A 15,784-nucleotide genomic window follows, 5' to 3' on the forward strand; every position below is an offset into this window, starting at 1 on the left:
AGCATTCTACAAAAGCAATTTTCATTGATTGACTGACTGATTGAGGAAAAGGGTGAATGTTCTTTCAGCACACATCCCTACTGAAGTATGATTCTTATAGCTCCTGACAGCTCTTCACAATCTGTAGTTAAATGCCAGGCTGGGGGTGAGGGAGGGGGGGATGGAGGGAGGAAGGAAGGGAAGGAGGGAGTGAAAGAGAGAGAAAATCATAATTAGAACTTTTGGGGGGGTTTGACTATAGCTGACTTATGCCAAAGAGTTAAATAGACGAGGGTGAGATGAATTCAAACCTAAATGTTCTCTTCGTCCCTTCAATGTATTTAGATGTTAGAGAATATAATTGCTAAAAATAATTGTTAATAAGTTAACTGCATAATCCAGTCGGTAATACTGACAACCACAGAGTTCTCGTTCTGCTTCTGTGGAAGGTGCTCCTCTCTCCAGAGCAATTACTTACAGCTGCATTTCTGACTTAGAGAAGCATTCAGCATCGGTGTCCTATTCTTATAATCGGAAAAAGAATCAGTCACATCTCTGAACTGCCCCTCTAATTCTACAAAACACACTCCCCCATTTACCTAATTTGGGCAAATCTTTCATTCTGTGATACAACTAAATGAATGCTGGTCTATGGCTTATAGAGGCAAATGCTTAACATGACCAGAGATAAAACTGAAAAAAATTCACACAGAAATTTAATTTTCCAAATTACTGTAACAGCTCTGCGCCTAACCACTCTTACTATTGGCTTGTTCTTAAAATTTTAATTTATCTTTCGAATGGCATAAAGACACATGGGGAATATTTATTCTTAATATACATAAACTGGCTTTTCCTCAATTGCTAAGTCCAAGGAAGGCTGGTGAGACAGTAATTCTTATTTGCAACAGATTCACTTAATTACAGTGGATCTTCAAAGAGACTAAGTTTAATTGTAGCAAAGTCAGATTTGTTTACAGATTCTGGAGGATGGCTTATCTGGAGAATATTTTTAAAAACACTGAGGATCTCAAGCCACAGAACAGGTCATAATAAGCACATTTCCAGGTGAGAGGCACTTAAAATGTGCTTCCTAGGCTGTTGCACACCAATCGAAAGGCCTACAAGGATGCTGGAAAACCTTTTATGTGGGTTCATGCTTTGCTTGCTATGGAAGCTTGAAGACATAAACTTTTGCAATTTGGAACTGACACACTTCATGCAATTACACTCCCAGCAATATATATCCAGGCTGGGGGGAAAAACGGTTCAAACTAGTAAATAATTGCAGCATCACCGCATCAGTTTAGTTTAAAGAGCTGACAAACCCTCTCTAAACTCCAAGCACAATTAGTCATTAGGGTCTAGTTTTTCAGCACTGTTAAGCAATTTGTAACCCATTCCTTTTAATAGGGTTAGGCATTACTTAACCGACACAGATGCCTTGAAAACTGAAACCTCGAGTTATAAAGCAGCCACCTTGTTCATTACCTTCAGTGATAGGCAAATCATCTATAAAAACAGCATTTAATGGGCAACCAATGAATAATCAATGGCTCACTTTTCATCTGAGTGTGAAAACGAGAATAATTGAATACAAAGTCCCTCTGGTAAGATGCCGAATCTCGAGTTCTGCTGCTCTTCAGCGCTGATTTATAAGGTCTTGGAAAGCTGATGTAAACAGATGATCAATGGGACCCATCCTTGCTCATAATAACCCCCAACTGGCCCACTCCCTCTTTTCCAAGTCCATCCCTTCAGGCTATTAGCTCTGTCCAGCTAATTCCTCCCACTACTCCTGCCTGCTGCTTTTACTCCGGCCATCCGTTCAGTCCGGCCGATTCAGAAGTAATTTTATACGCAGCAGAGAGCGGGTAGAATTGATTTTTCACTCAGCGCTCAGTTCCCATCTGAATAATTATCAATTTTACTGCCTCATAAAGGGAAGAGTCAAAATTTCAAATCAATTCAAAAGAGCTTTTGAGACGACAGAAACTGTGCATAAGAATAGAGGTCAAAGTTGTCAGTGACCTAAGGAGATGATGTCAGATATTACTATACCCGATGGTTGACATCAGAGGCACTCAAGATGATATAACCTCGTGCTAATGCAAATCATATTTATGCTGACTACCAGAGACCAGTCATTAATATTTAAAATGCTATCTGAAAGCCTACATTCCAAATAAATAGAATGTATTCCACTGTTAATAAAGATATATCACTACTTAGTCATATGCTATAAAGCAAAGGATTACCAAGTATTATTAACACACAGAAATTACTTAAACCAACAAATGCACGGTAATTCTGAGTGAAGACAAACTTGATTGTCTCCTGTACAGCCACATCACTTGCTTTGCACGGTCTGATGGTATTTATCTAGGTTCACAGCCTATTGATTTTGGTAAAATCTTCTACCGACTTTATAGTTTCCGCCAAAGTCTATGGGACAATATTGTGATCAGGCTGAGTGCCGGCAGGAGGCAGTTGGCGGTGGACTTGTCATTTGCCATGGTGGGGTGGGGGCCAGGTCTGATTCCTGGCCAGTCCGAGGGTATTTATTTTCTCCACTGGCTACATGCTCTAAATCTGTGGGTTTCAACCTTCTCCTTGGAGAACACCTGAGGGCTACGACATGCTCACACAGTACCAGAGGCTACTGCAGTTGGGTAGGTGGCCAAGGGTGAAGGAGGGGTACAGCCAAATCTCGACAGAATTACAGTTTGAAATGGCATTCCTGGTGAATCTGAGACCTTCTCTTTACCAATGAGGCCCTTGAGAATCAACAATGTAAGTGGTAAGGCTTTGGGCTTTTGAGCCAAACAAACCTTGGTTCACATTCCACTTCCCACTTGCTCTCTGTGTCTCAATTTATTCACCTGTAAAATGGGGATGATGAATGGGGTTGTTGTGGGGGTGTACATGAGAAGAGTTCTCTGAAAGTCCTCTCCTTGTGTGTCAATCTCTGTCACCATTATCTTAATCAAATTATCACCTAAGTGGTTAGTTACCTAATAACTAACCAGTTATTTCTGTCCCACCTGACGGCAACTTTTTAAGGAGAGAAATTATGTCTTATGAGTCTCAATGGCTCTTGCACCTTGTGCATAGAAAGCCCTCAGTACACGTGCTACTTTTCTCTTCTCTTTACCGTATCACCGACGCGTTGTAACACTTACAGGGTCATACCGAACACTTGTAGGCCGACAGCACCTTGTCTAGTTACACAAAATCTTAATTACACACCTCCTTGCCAGGAAAACAAAACGCCAACTGAGACATCACCCAAAATATGTAAAATATATATATTATTTTAATATATTACATATTAATACAATACATATTATATTAATTATATATTAATATAATACATATTATATATAAAAATACATATTATATAATTATTAGACATTATAGTCTATTATTATGTTAAATAAAATATATATTATTATATATAATTATTATATATTATTATATATAATTATTATATATTAAAATAAATGAAACTATATATATAAATAATATATGTGTAATTCAATTTGAATATTTGTAAAAATTGATAGCCAGGAAGAAAACCTCACCCATGGCTGGCTCATTCTACATTCATCCTTTCTTTGCTCAGAGAGATACTTTCTGCTGGTGACAGGAGCCTTGGTTTTTGGCTAATAACCTTGTTAAAGTGTTTACATTTGTAAACCACAAACTATTATGAAGATAATTTGGCAAAATAAAACAACTGGAAGCAGTATAAAGTTTCCAAAGTTAGTGGAACTGGAAAATATTATAGTGATGGTATCTCCATAGAAAAATGTAAGTATTATCCTCTTTGAAATATTTCTGGCATGTGTTATTTATTTTTATGCATGCTGTTATTGTGATTTGCAGAAGTGAGTTTTTAAAAAACAGTATTAAACTTGGACCTAACTCATATTAGCCAGTCGGAAAACACATTTGAAAATAAAGAAGTTGTGGCTTTATTTATTACTTAAATGCCTTGGGGAATATGATCTACCTGAACCTTGATTTCTTATCTTAAATGGGAAGAACACTAATTGTGGTACGATGAACAGAAAGTTCCCAGCAAGCTGTCTGGCACCAACTAGGAGCTTGGCAAATGGCAGTTTCCCGACATACCAGAGTACTCACAAGGCGAACTTCAGAAGCCATTATTAGAGGCTCCAGGAAAGAAACCAGAGCTTGACTGTTTCTAGTTCCGGCTTTGCCTTTTATTTCTCTCAGGCCTCTGGAAGAGCTATCCTTTTTTGAATTCTAGCTTCACTGGAGTAAGACAAATGACTTAGAGATATCTTGAGGGTGAGTAGTCCTGGGGCTAGGGTGCTACCCTATCTTCAGGGAAAATACTCCTAGAGAATAACTGGTAAAGAATCTTGACCAGACCATTTGCTCTAAGAGATTCAGGGTCTAGGATGGCTTTTGGGAAACTCTGTTTCTTAAGCCAGGTGACCGACCACCAGTTACCTGCTGTAGGACATCTGGATTTTGCTGCATAAAATGTAATAGTCTCTGACCGGCCTGGGTAGCCTCTCTGCATCGAAGTGGCTTCTTGCCCTCTTTTGCTATGTGCTTGAAGAGGTAGGTGACGATGTAGTCTAAACTGGTACAGCAGCTGGAGGAGACAACTGTATCTGTACGAACAATAAATGAGAATTCCTTCGCATTACTGAAGTGTTTTTTCATCTGATTAATTATAATGCCTCCAATTAAAAAAATCACTCTCTGGTTTCAAAGCACTTTTATCAAACTATAAATTCCTCGAGGGCGGGGATTTTGCCTTGTTCATCTCTTTAAACCCAGTGTCTACTACAGGACCTGGTATAAAGACGTGTTAGTAAGTAAATAATTTCTGGATTGAATGGGACAGAATTTTCCATTTGTGACCCTAAGGACCCTCTGTTCAACTCAAGCAACTGTATGAAATCTCTCTTTGGTGTAAAGTGCTCTTCCGCTTCAGATGAAACAGGGTGTAGACTTGCAGCAAAGTGCTCTTTTTCAGGGGCAACCCCTACCCTGGTGTCCGAGATCTCATGACGTAGTACGTGAGTCACTGGAGCACAGTGCTGCGTACAAACGAATGACACACTGCTGTGAGGATTTTGAGGAAGACATCACATGTGCATGGGGATCAAAGAGACTTTTTTGAAGGAGACAGAACCTGAGATGGGCCTGGGAAAGTTAGTTTAGTTAGATATAAGGAAGGACATTTTTCAGGTAGAGTGATTAGCACAATGCAGTTAGGGTGGCGGGAAGGTAGGAATTCTGGAGTCAGACAGCTCTGGTTTCAAATCTCATCTTTTCCAATTACTTGAGAGGTTGTTACTTTGAAAGAATCACTTAACCTTTCTCATTGTTTGTAAAATATCTTGCAGACTTGAATGAGAAGAAAACAGCTAGACATTCTCATAATAAAAACAGCTGATATTTAATGAGAGCTTACTGTGTTAGTTACATGAATTACTACTTTGCATCCTCACAATAATAGTTATATTATTATCCTCACTGTAGAAGTTACTTTATTATTTCCATTCACAGGCAAGAATAGTGGGGGATTAAATGACGTGTCCAATGCCACATGGCTAGATGACTGCGGAGCCACTGTATGAAAATAAACAAGGAGCTGGATTCTAGATTTATGTTCTTAACTGCTAAAATCAAGTAAATACTAAACAAAACTAGGTATTAAGCAAAAATATATGCAAGCACCAAACACTTTCTTAAAACACGAGGGGCTCACAAGATGATGCTACTACTGGTCTGCCCTCATGATGGAAAGAGGAGAGTGTATTCAGGAGTAGGACTTGCGTTTTGAGTGAGAAAGAATGTATAGGGAGTCGTAAGAGAGAAGGCTGACAAAGTAGGTTGGGGTCTTCCTGGAGGGCATCCAATAGTGGGCTGAGACATTACATTTAGTTTGAAAGACAACAGAGGTGTTGTTAAAGACTTCTTTTAAAGCAAGTGAGTGACATGATACAGGAACCATTTATTAACTATCTATTTTGTACATTAAAATTATTATTCGCTTACTTCTAACAACCACTATGTATATAGTAGGTGTGATTATTTGCATTTTTCAAATGAGAAAAATGAAGCTGAGAGGTAAGTAGCTTATCCAAAGTAAATGGTTTTGATTCATAGCATGACACTACCCAGATTTTTTGGCTAAAGGTAACACATGGACACGATCCTGAGGAGTTTATGATTAGTAACCGAAATGACAGGAGAAACAATTAAAAACATTAAAAAAATGGCGAAAATGGTAGATGCAGATGAGGAAAGTGAACTGGGAGAGCAGGGCTGGGAACCAGGAGATTATACACTCCCTAAGGCAGTCATTTGTCTCCTACTCTTACTAATCTCTGAGCTTCTGAGACACGTGTGCCTTTCCTAGATTAGAGGTGCCCTCTTAGCTGAATTAAAGAATGGGTAGGCAAAGCTAATCGGAGGAAGGTTTTTACAGGTCTTGAGTTGTGTTCAGTAATAATACCTAGAACTGACATAACACCATACTTTAAAAACTCTTTCAAATACATTGTTTTGGAGAGAAATGGCATAATAAATAGAAAGAGGTAGGTCTGGGGGAAAGTTCTGAAATACAGATAGATGAATGCATTTAAACTTGAGGATGATGGTAGCTGATGCAGGATCAGGAGGGGTTGTCTGAAGGTCTAAAAGATGGCCACGGACGATAGTTTGGGGAACTGTGGAGCAATGGAAGCTCTATACGCAAGTAAACTGTACTGCTATGTTTTCCTTTGAAGAAAGGAGCTCTTTTTCTCCTAAAACCATGGTGTTTGATTGATTGATTATCTCCCCTGCCCCCAACTGGGTTACTTTGCAGGAAAGGGAGCTCTGGTTTTATAATTCCAGGAGGTAATATAATGCAGTGGAAAACATCTAGGCCTACAAGTCAGGCACAGACTTGTTGAGCTTCGTTGCTTTTCTCTTTTCCTTTACGTTTCTCCTCTGAAATCCCAATCACAAAAGTAAATGGATTAAGTAACTTAGTATCTACAAAAGGAAGCAAGCAGGAAATAGACACCGTTTCCCTCACCAGTGAAGAGCAATATGCTATCAATCACACAAAAATTATAAAGACTTCACATAGATTTGGTGACCACATGCCATGCAGGTTGCATTAAAAGGTTCCAATCTACTGAGTCAGCTATGAAAAAGCCAGGTAAACACTTTAGACATGAAGGTTGGAGCATATATCCTTGCAATAAAAGCAAGAAGAAGAGCTTCCATTACTGCTGATTTATGGCTGGGGACTTTGAAACGGATAAATGTTGGTTTAGGGTAGATTGAAAGGTGTGGAATCATTAGGATCAAGGGCCATTTGATCAAAAACAGAATGAATAGTGCTGAGGACTGTGTGTTATTATTGGTTTTCTTTATTTGCAGCTCAAGCTATTATTTGAAATTCAAATCATGAAACTCTCCTGACATAAAACGATGAGCAGAAGTCATGAATTTTCATATTTTGTCCTAGTTCTCAGTATTCAGAATCTTTTAAGAAGGATTCATCTGTGATTTAGATGATTGTAGATACAATTTTTAAGCCTAATAGGCACTTCGTCCTTTCCAGCAACTTGCTGTTTGGCACTAAAAACAACCAAATGTTCCTTTTCTCCTGCAACTAGTCTCCACGGAAGCACATGCATCATCAATAGCCCTCCTGTTCACTAAGACCCATCACAGAACGCTGTTCTGGAAAATTAACTGTATAGGAAAGAGTTGCTTCACTGAGTCGGGAGGATGATAATGGGGCTGAGCTAAAATTTGGCTTCGGCTCAAAATTTCTCACCATGGCAGAAGAGAGGATGGAAACCCTGGAAAAATATGGTGTGAAAGGCAATTTCAGAAACAAAAGGCCTGTGTGGGTGGTGCAGTAGTTTTGGAAATAGGTGGGTCTAAGTTGGAATCTATATTTCCTAGATGTTTTGACTTTATGGAGCTTCGATTTGCATCTCTGTAAAATGTGCTTAATACCACCTACTTCGCAAGGCCTTATGAGAAATCAATAAGGTGAGGAGTGTAAAGGCTATCATAGGGCCCAACACACAGTAGTACTGTCCCCTTTACACTTTCCATGTGTTTTCCTGGCTATTTCAATCCCTGAAACACCAAGCCCATCACTTGGTTTGACTAATGCATAGCTTTCTTCTATCTTTAGCATGTTTTTGGTGGCAAAAACTAATGTACAAGGTCTCTAAGTTTCGAAATGTTTCCTGAATGTTTTGCTCCCATGTTACATTCATACCACTTCCTCCAATTCAAGAGTGTGTTCAAAATAACAACATACTCTATTAATAATGAACATTTTATTAGTAGTGGACTTGATGAGGAAAGGTCTGGTGGTTTCCAGTTGGTTCAACTTTTCATTTACCTTCATCATCCCTTGTTTTTGCCTTTTCTGCCATCCTTCTCTTCTTGGAATGCATGCCCATCCCTGCCCCGGCTAAACTGCAGAGGCCTTCCCTGATCACTTCTTCTAGAGAAGCCACATTTAATCATTCTCCAGTCATTATCCCATTTTAAATCTTTATTTAGCACTTGTCATGACTTGACATATTCTTGTGTGTGTTCACTTATTTATTTATCTTCTCCCTCTAGAAGCTAAGCTTCACATAAGTAGGGACCTCATCTGTCTTGTTCCCTTTAGTACGGCCAAGTACCTAGTATGTACACAATTGATACTTACTGAATGAATGACTTGAGAGTCATTATTAAGAGCAGCTTTTTGTAAGTCCTGCACTTGGTCTCGGTATGTAAGAGTATGGTTGGGGTGGGTGATGGTGGCTGGATACTTAAAAAGACAGAAAATACAATCTCTTTTCTCTTTCACCTTTCTCTTTCCCCATATTATAGCTGGCCTGAAACTAAAAATGCTGATGAATGATTATTACCAAATTTTTAAAAATATCATGTTAAGCATATTAGGTGTGTTACTACTCCATCACTGATCGAATTTTTTGTGCCTCCCTCTCTCATTTTTTCCAGAAGCTAAAGCAGAACTGAGACCTGCTTGTAACCCAAACCCTGCTTGTAACAATAACTATTAATGCCTCTTTACAGATCTATTATTGTTGGAAAAGGAGAAACCCAAGTGGTTACTTTCAACAGTCCTTTTTCTTGAAGACACAGGGCATGATTCACCTGCCAGACTGTGACCTATATTAGACAGACAGATCCAGCAGGGTAGTGAGGTGAAGGAGAATGGGTTTTAGAATTAGAAAGACTCCTAGATCAGGCTTGTATTAGTTGTGTGACCTTGTGTAAGTTGTTTCACCTCCCTGAGCCACAGCTTACTCATCTGTATAATGAAAATAATATTACCTAATTAATTTAATCAATAAGTATTTATTGAGCACTTACTATACGCTAGGCATTGGGAATAAAGTGGTACCTCAAGACACTGTTCTGTCCTTCGGAAGCTTGCAATCAAGTAGGAAATAAGGACAAACAGCACTATTAGGGTATGTAACCAGTTTTGGTATGCACAGTGGTTCTGAGAATGACAAAGGCGAAGTACACATCTTGAACACACCTATAAAAGCATCAGGCACAGAGTACTTGCCCACAATCATACACTTAATAAGTGGTAGCACTGGGACTTATTCAATATTCCCTCCATAATGCCACCCCATCAAGACTCCCTTGAGAGCCTTGTGAAAATGCAGATTCCAGGCCCAAGACCACACTTTGAGACAATATAGCTACCTGCAACTAATTCAAAATCTTCAAGTATTACCATGATGTGAGATAAAAGTATGTCAAGCCAAACTGTAATAAGAAAAGACAAGGCTTCAGTTTCTGTCCATGAAGGATTAACTGCTATGAGAATTTTTCCTTCTGCCATAAATAACTAGAAAACCGACAAAAATATGAAACAACATTTTTCAATTATTGCACAGCATGCAGGATCAGGCTATTAAACCAGAGAAGAGGGAAACAAATGAGGTTACACCTACACAGTCACTGGAGCTTATTGCCCCCCCCGCCAAGGAGTTTCTAGGCTACAGCCTGGAAGGGGGAACCCAAACAAAGCCAAGTAGTCTCGCTGAGTTGAAGAGAAACGGTTTGAACTTAGGGAGGCTGAGGCAGGTAGAACTCATGGGACAGAGTTTCAGAGACTGGGAGCCATACAAAGAGAGAATTCTGGAGATCTGTAAAGGAGTCCTTTCTATCCAGTCTTTGAATAATAACAGAGATATATAATACACGTGTAGCTGGAGTTCCAGAAGGAATGGAGATAGAGGGAAAAAGGTAGACTGTGACTATCTGAAGGCAAACTGTGATGATATTATTTGAAGGTGTAGATTATAAACCCTAGAGTGCCACTAAAAATAAAGAAGTCTGGCTAATAAACTCATACAGGATTTAAATGGATTCATAAAAAGCATTTAATTAATCCAAACCAAAAGAAGGCAGGAAAATGGAAAAAGGAAAAAAAGAAACAAAGCTCAGTCAAATAAAAAGAAAACAAATAGCAATATTATTTAAACTCAAATACACTGGTAGCTACATTAAATGTAAATGGTTGAAACACTAATGAGAAGGCAGAGATAATCAGATTTGATATAAAAATATGACCCAACTATACATTGCATGTTAGGCAAATATGTCCTATGTCCATGTGCTAATTCCCAGAACCAGTGAATATGTTAGATTACATGGCAAAGAATAAATAAGATTGCGGATGGAATACGACTGCTAATTAGTTGAGTGAAAAATAGGGAGATTATCCTGAATTGTCTGGGTAGGCCCAATGTAATCCCAAGTGCCCTTGAAAGTGAAAGAGAGAAGCAGCAGAAGTCAGAATCAGAGGGAGATGTATCTATGGAAGAATGGTTATAGACGCAATCTTGTTGGGGGCCATGACCTAAGGAATTTAGGTAGTCTCTAGAAACTGGAAAAGGCAAGGAAATGGAATTTGTCCTAGAAAGGAACACAGCTCTGCTGATACCTTCAACTTTAGCCCAGTGAGACCCATGTCAGATTTATGACCTAAAGAACTAAAGATGGAGTGGCTCAGTTGTTTGGGTGTCCCACTCTCGATTTTGGCTCAGGTCATGATCTCAGGGATGTGAGATCGAGCCCTGCATCGGTTCTATGCTCAGCACAGAGTCTGCTTGAGATTCTTTCCCTCTGCCCCTCCCCCACCCCCCTCTCTCTAATAAATAAATCAAATCTATAAAAAAATCCAAATAGCTATAAGATAATAAATTTACATTGGTTTAAGCCACCAAGTTTGTAAAAATTGTTACAATATCAATAGAAAATAGCTGCTCTCTACAAGAAACCCACTTTAAATATAAAGACACAGGAAGATTAAAAATGAAATGATGGAAAAACAGGCAACACTAATCAAAAGAAAGCTGGAGAAGCCAGTAATACTAGACAAAATAGATTTCAGAAAAAAGATTATAACCAGAGATAAAGAGGGTCACTTCATGATAAAGGGGAAAATTCATCAAAGGGATAGAACAATCCTAAGTATTTACATACCTAATAACAGAGCTTTAAAATACTTTATACTGAAGATAGAACTCAAAGGAGAAATGGAAAAATCTATAATTATAGTTAGACTTCAGCACTTGTCTCTTGGTAATTCATAGAATAAGGAGAAAACAAACAAACAACTAGTAAGAATGTAGAAAATCTGAACATTATCAATGAGACATACAGAACATTCTTCACAACAACAATGGAATGCACATTCATTTCAAGTGCCCATGGAACATTCACGGTATTTTGAACCATAAAAAGGATGCAATAAATATAAAGATTGTAACAATCATTAAGTATATCCTCAATGGAATAATGGAATTAAACTAGAATCAATAACAGGAATCAGGAACACCTCTGGATATACAGAAATTAAACACTGTGCCTCTCAGTAACAATCCATTGATCAAAGAAGAAATCAGCAGGACAGTTAGAAAATATTTTTAAACTAAACAGAAAGACCCCCAAATACATAAAAATTTTGTGAGGAATAGCTCTAGCTGTGCTTAGATGAAAGCATTAAATGTATATTAGAAAAAGGAAAGTATAAAATCAGTGATCTAAGTTTCTACCTGAATATTAGAAAAGGAAAAGCAAAGTAAACTGAGGGAAGGAAATAATAAAAGCCATAAATGCAATCAATGAAATAAAAGAAAAATAACAGAGAAATCAATGAGAACTGAAAGCTAGTTCTCTGCAATAAAACTGATAAATCCATAGCCAGAATGATCAAGAAAAAAAAGAGAGAAGACACAAATTGCCAATTTCAGGGATGAAAGAGGTAACATCACCAGAGACCTTACAGAAATCAAACTGTAGAACAATGGGACATTATGAATAATTTTATGTCAGTGTCAGATGAACTTCAGAAGAAAAGGAGAAATTCCTTTAAAGACACAAACTACCAAATGCTACCCCAGATCTAAGAAATAATTGGAATAGCCCTATATCTATTAGAAACATTTAATTTGTAGTTAAAAACCTACTAAAAAAAATCTAGACCTAATGGCTTCACTGGGGAGTTCTATCAAACATTGAAGTAAGAACTAATAACAATTCTACACAAACTTTTTAAGAAAACAGGAGAGGAGAGAACAATTCCCTAGTCATTTTATGAGGGCATTACACTGATACTGAAACAGGGCAAAGATATAGAAGAATAGATAAAGAATAAAAGATATGGAAGACGAACTATAGAAAAACTACAGAACACACCAACATCTGTCATGAACATAGATGTAAAAACCTGTGTCAAAATTTTAGAAAGCTGAATTCAGTAATATATAAGAAGGGTAATATGTTGTAACCTAGTGTGGAATGCAAGGTTGGTTTAACAAATATCCACCAATGTGATGCTCAACATGATGTAATGTATAAACAGAACTAAAAAGAAAAGCCACATGATCATCTCAGAGGATGCAGAAAAATAATTTGATAAAATTCAATATTCATCCCTGATAACACTCTCAGAAAACCACAATGGAAGGGAAACTTCTCAACAAGATAGACAGCATCTATAAAAACCTACAGCTAACATTATACTGAATAGTGAAAGAATGAATGGAGACATTTCCTTGGAGACAAGGAAAAAATGTTTGCTATCATTACTTCTATTCAACATTGTACTACATGTAGGTCCTGGCCAGTGTGATAAGGCAAGAAAAAAAGCCATACAGATTGGAAAGGAAGAGATAAACTGTCTTTATTTGTAGACACAACTATGTAGAAAATCTTAAGACATCTACAGAAACCACCAGAATTAATAGGTAAGTTTAGTAAGGCTGCAGGATACAAGGTCAACATACAAAAAAATCAACTGCAATTCAACATGGTAGCCAAGAACAAAAGGAAATTAAAATTTAGTACCATGAACAATAGCATAAAAATGTAAAATACTTAGTTATAAATATAACAAAATATGTACAAAAAGTCATACAATCAAAGCTACAAAAATGCTGTTGAGAAAAATAAAGGAAGATCTAAATAAATGGACAGATATGTAATTTTCAGGAATTGAACACTCAGTATTGCTAATATGTCAATTCTCCCCAAATTGGGCTAGAGATTCAATGCAATCCCCACCAAAATTCCCTTATTCATTTTTTTCTAACAAGAAACTGACAAATTGACTCTAAAACTTATATAAAAAAAACAAAGAACACAGAATAGTCAAGACAATTTTTAAAAAAGAAAACAAAATTAGAGGGCTATGCTATCGGATTTTAAGACTTAAGGTTAAGGACAAAAGGTTAGGACAAAAATTAAAAATCAGCAGAACCGAATTGGCACAAAGTAATTCAAAAGAGAAAAGATGTTCTTCAACAAAAGGTGCTAGAACAATTGAATAACTGTATGTTAAAAAACAGCTTTTATCTCATATATAATACTATATACAAAACGTTTAATTGAAATGGATCATAGACCTAAGCATAAGATAAGAAACTATAAAACTTATGGAAGAAAACACAGAACAACCTTTTTGGCCTTGGTTAGTTAAGCAAAGATTTCTTAGGATAGGACCCAAAAGACATGAACTATAAGAGAAAAAAATAAATAAATTAGACTTCCTCAAAATTAAAAACTTTGCTCTTGTAATATGGGGGTACTGCTAAGAAAATAAAAAGACAAGCCAAGACTGAAAAAATATTCACAAAACACACATTTGATAAAGGATTTGTATCCAGAATACATAACAAATACTTAAAAGATAAACAACCCAGTTAAAAAAATGGGTTAAAGATTTGAACAAATACTTCACCGAAAAGATACACAAATGGTGCGCAAGCATGAGAAGATGTTCAAATCATTATTCAGCAGTGAAATAAATTTTAAAAACGAGATTCTTCTTCACACCCACTAAGATGGCTAAGATTAAAAAGACTGATAATAGCAAGTGTAGGGAGGATACAGGGAAACTGGAACCCTCCTACATTGCTGGGGAGATCAAAATTGCTGGGGAACAGTGTTGCAGTTTTTTTTTATAATATTAAAAATTATAAAAAAATTTTTTTAATAATGTTAAAAATACACTTAGCATACAACTCAGAAATCCCATTCCTAGGCAGTTACCCCAGAGAAATTGTATTTGTCCACAGAAAGACTTGTGCATGAATGTTCATAGTAGCATTGTACAAAATAACCAAATAATGGAAACAACCCAAACAGCCATCAGTTGGTGAATATATAAATTGTGATAATCCATACAATGGGATCATACTCAGCAACAGGAAGGAATAAACTGATTTGCAAAACAACATGGATGAATCTAAAAGGCATTATGCTAAATCAGAGAAGGCAGACACAAATGTCTATATATCATATGTTTCAACTTAGACAAAATTCTAGAAAAGGAAAACTATAGTGAAAGAAAGTAGACAGTGGTTCTTAGGGGCTGGGGCCAGGAAGAAGGGATTGATCAGAAAGGGGCATGAGGGAGCTTTTTGTGGTGAAGAAAATGGTCCATATCTCGGTTGTGATAGTTTATGACTGTGTACATACATCTATCAGTAGTCACTGAACTGCTCACTTAAAATCAATGGGTTTTATTGCATTTAAATTATACCTTAATTAAGCTAAGAAATAAGCTGTACATCAGAATATGAAAAAAGGGCATTCTCTCACTTGCAAGTAATAATTATAAAATAATCTTTCAGTTTGGATATACGATCTTTTCCCCTTTGTAGGATGATCGTCTCATTAAGCACATACATTAAGAGACCACAATCAAGTTTTTCCTCTGGAAATATGTTCTCTGTGATACTTACCAAGAGTAGTGAGTCCCTCTGAGATAGATGTGAGAACATATAGGAGTACAGGAGGCTCTAAGTTGGTGATGAAGCTCATGTGGTCCTGGGTAAGACATTCCAGGAGTGGATAGTAGGACTGGCTCAGTTTCCGATATTGCTACAACACAGAGAGAACTAGGTGTCAAGCCACAGGGAAGCAAAAGACATGTTAAGTTCTAGTGGCAACTGCCATTTATATAATATTGGAAATTGTAAACTTCCTAAACATAAATATATAAAATAAATACATGGAACAAATGACATCATGATTCAGTATTTAAAAGGGTTCTAATAGGATTTTCTTGATCTCTAGGAATCCCAATTTGAAGCTATAGCACGGTAAGTAATCTCAATTTTACCTTATATGGCTAACACTTACATGCAAATAAAATCTCTGTAGTATGGAATTTGGAAGACTGAATTATTTTTCTGGATGGGGATATTGTAACACTGAACAGTACTTAATAGTGGCTAGGCAGCCTTTTTTTTTT

The 15,784-nt window shown here is 37.1% G+C and overlaps 1 protein-coding gene across 1 annotated transcript in view; it reads right to left on the minus strand.

The window, feature by feature from the left end:
* The window catches only part of RANBP17 (RAN binding protein 17), a 324,733-nt gene that overhangs the window by 23,911 nt on the left and 285,038 nt on the right, over positions 1 to 15,784 (minus strand). Inside the window, exons 24-25 of the mRNA XM_034655658.1 lie at positions 15,273 to 15,411; positions 4,462 to 4,628 (exon numbers count right to left, since the gene is read on the minus strand). Of these exons, the coding sequence (XP_034511549.1) occupies positions 4,462 to 4,628; positions 15,273 to 15,411 (306 nt within the window). The remainder of the gene's footprint in view (positions 1 to 4,461; positions 4,629 to 15,272; positions 15,412 to 15,784) is intronic.

The sequence above is a fragment of the Ailuropoda melanoleuca genome, chromosome 3, assembly GCF_002007445.2.
Source record: "Ailuropoda melanoleuca isolate Jingjing chromosome 3, ASM200744v2, whole genome shotgun sequence".
NCBI classification, from domain to species: Eukaryota; Metazoa; Chordata; class Mammalia; order Carnivora; family Ursidae; genus Ailuropoda; species Ailuropoda melanoleuca.